The 1,954-nt window shown below is 30.3% G+C and overlaps 1 protein-coding gene across 2 annotated transcripts in view; it reads left to right on the top strand.

Moving 5' to 3' along the window:
- LOC106467342 (1-phosphatidylinositol 4,5-bisphosphate phosphodiesterase classes I and II-like) overlaps positions 1-1,954 on the top strand; it is a 106,284-nt gene that overhangs the window by 55,256 nt on the left and 49,074 nt on the right. For both annotated transcript variants that reach the window (XM_022395502.1, XM_022395501.1), the window contains exons 6-8: positions 154-300; positions 467-624; positions 1,882-1,947. In XM_022395502.1, coding sequence (XP_022251210.1) covers positions 154-300; positions 467-624; positions 1,882-1,947 — 371 coding nt within the window. The remainder of the gene's footprint in view (positions 1-153; positions 301-466; positions 625-1,881; positions 1,948-1,954) is intronic.

Here is a 1,954-nt window from a genome sequence, read left to right as displayed (position 1 = left end):
GCTGATCTTGATCGCCTATTGACAATTAATGTAATTGATATAATAGTTTTGAAGCTATATCATCATTTATATATATATATATATATGAAAGTAAGTTTTGTAACAAATGTTTTATATTCCTTTCTGCATTCTGGACATCTTTGTTGGTTTTAGGAATGTTGTCTGTTGAAGGGTTTCTTCGGTATCTCACAAGTGATGACAACAACATCATGGCACCAGAAAAGTTTGATCTCAATGAGGACATGGACCAACCTCTAAGTCATTACTTTATTAACTCATCTCACAATACTTACTTAACAGGTCAGTTTACTCAGTAGTCTGTTGTAGCACACAACTAATCAGTTATTGTTTTATTAATAAGTAACAATCTGAATAATGCTTATAACTATTTACCCTATTAGGTAAGAAAATAATTTAGGAGCACATTTTACTATGACCTTTGGATCTTATGTTGTTGTTTTTTCAGGCCATCAGTTGACAGGAAAATCATCGGTAGAAATGTACCGTCAGTGTTTGCTGACAGGATGTCGGTGTGTGGAGCTTGACTGTTGGAATGGAAGGAATTCAGATGAAGAACCAATTATAACTCATGGTTATACTGTTGTTACAGAAATCTTGTTAAAGGTAAGGTTACAATTACTGTTGTATTGTGGTTACAGAAACCTTGTTAAAAGTAAGGTTACAATTACTGTTGTATTGTGGTTACAGAAACTTTATTAAAGGTAAGGTTACAATTATAACTGATCGTTGTATTGTGGTTATAGAAACCTTGTTAAAGGTAAGGTTACAATTATAACTGATTGTTGTATTGTGGTTATAGAAACCTTGTTAAAGGTGAGGTTACAATTATAACTGTTGGTTGTATTGTGGTTATAGAAACCTTGTTTAATGGTAAGATTACAGTTATAATTGATGGCTATATTGTGGTCACAGAAATCTTGTGTAAGGTAAGATCACAGTTAAACTGGTTATAGTAATCTCGTTAAAGGTAAGGTTACAGTTATAGAGTGGTTACAAAATTCTTGTTAAAAGTAAAATTACAGTTATAGTGTGGTTACAGTAATCTTGTTAAAGGTAAGATTACAATTATAGCGTGGTTACAGTAATCTTGTTAAAGGTAAGATTACAGTTACAGTATTGTTATAGAAATCTTTTTAATGTTAAGATCACAGTTATAGTATGGTTAGAAAAATCTTTTTAAAGGTAAGATAACAATTACAGTTATGATTATAGAATCTTGTTAAAGGTAAGATTACAGTTATTAGTTATAGTTATAGAAATCTTGTTCAAGGTAAGGTTACGGTTATACCATGTTTATAGTAATCTTGTTAAAGGTAAGGTTACAGGCTGCTCATAATACATGCTTATATTATGATTACCACATCACAATAAATACTACAGTTATTGACTGTCACTCATTTTTGTTTGCAGTGTTGCTGTCTATTATAAATTCTGTTAAGGTAGACTGTAAACGAAGTACAGTCCAACTTCTGAATACATATCCATGTCTAAAGAAAAGAAACCTTTGTAAATTTTAAAATGTTAATATTGCTTGAACTTAGAGATGTAAGTGTTCTCTGATTTAACAGTGTTAGGAAGTAATTCTTAGATTTGGATAGTCATTATCACTAATTTATTAATTTTACTTACTTGGATTGAAGGTTTGATTTGGTGTTTGTTAAAATGTGCTTATGTGAAGAGCCAAAAAACTGATGAAATCAGTATAAAGGAAAAATAAAATGTGGACAATGTTTAACCACAAGAGCTTCTTCAAGTTCTAGTTGAAGGTTGTTTAATATAAACATTAATTACATATTTCTGTTTCCCTTAATGAGATTTTATCAGGTTGTAACTGTATTTATTTGTTATTGATTTTTTTAGGAAGTGATAGAAGCAATTGCAGAAAGTGCATTCAAGACATCATCCTTTCCAGTAATACTGTCTTTTGAAAACC

The sequence above is a fragment of the Limulus polyphemus genome, unplaced genomic scaffold (genome assembly GCF_000517525.1).
Source record: "Limulus polyphemus unplaced genomic scaffold, Limulus_polyphemus-2.1.2 Scaffold2577, whole genome shotgun sequence".
Lineage (NCBI taxonomy): Eukaryota > Metazoa > Arthropoda > Merostomata > Xiphosura > Limulidae > Limulus > Limulus polyphemus.
The sequence above is the reverse complement of the archived record's forward strand: the minus strand, read 5'-3'. Positions and strand labels throughout refer to the sequence as shown.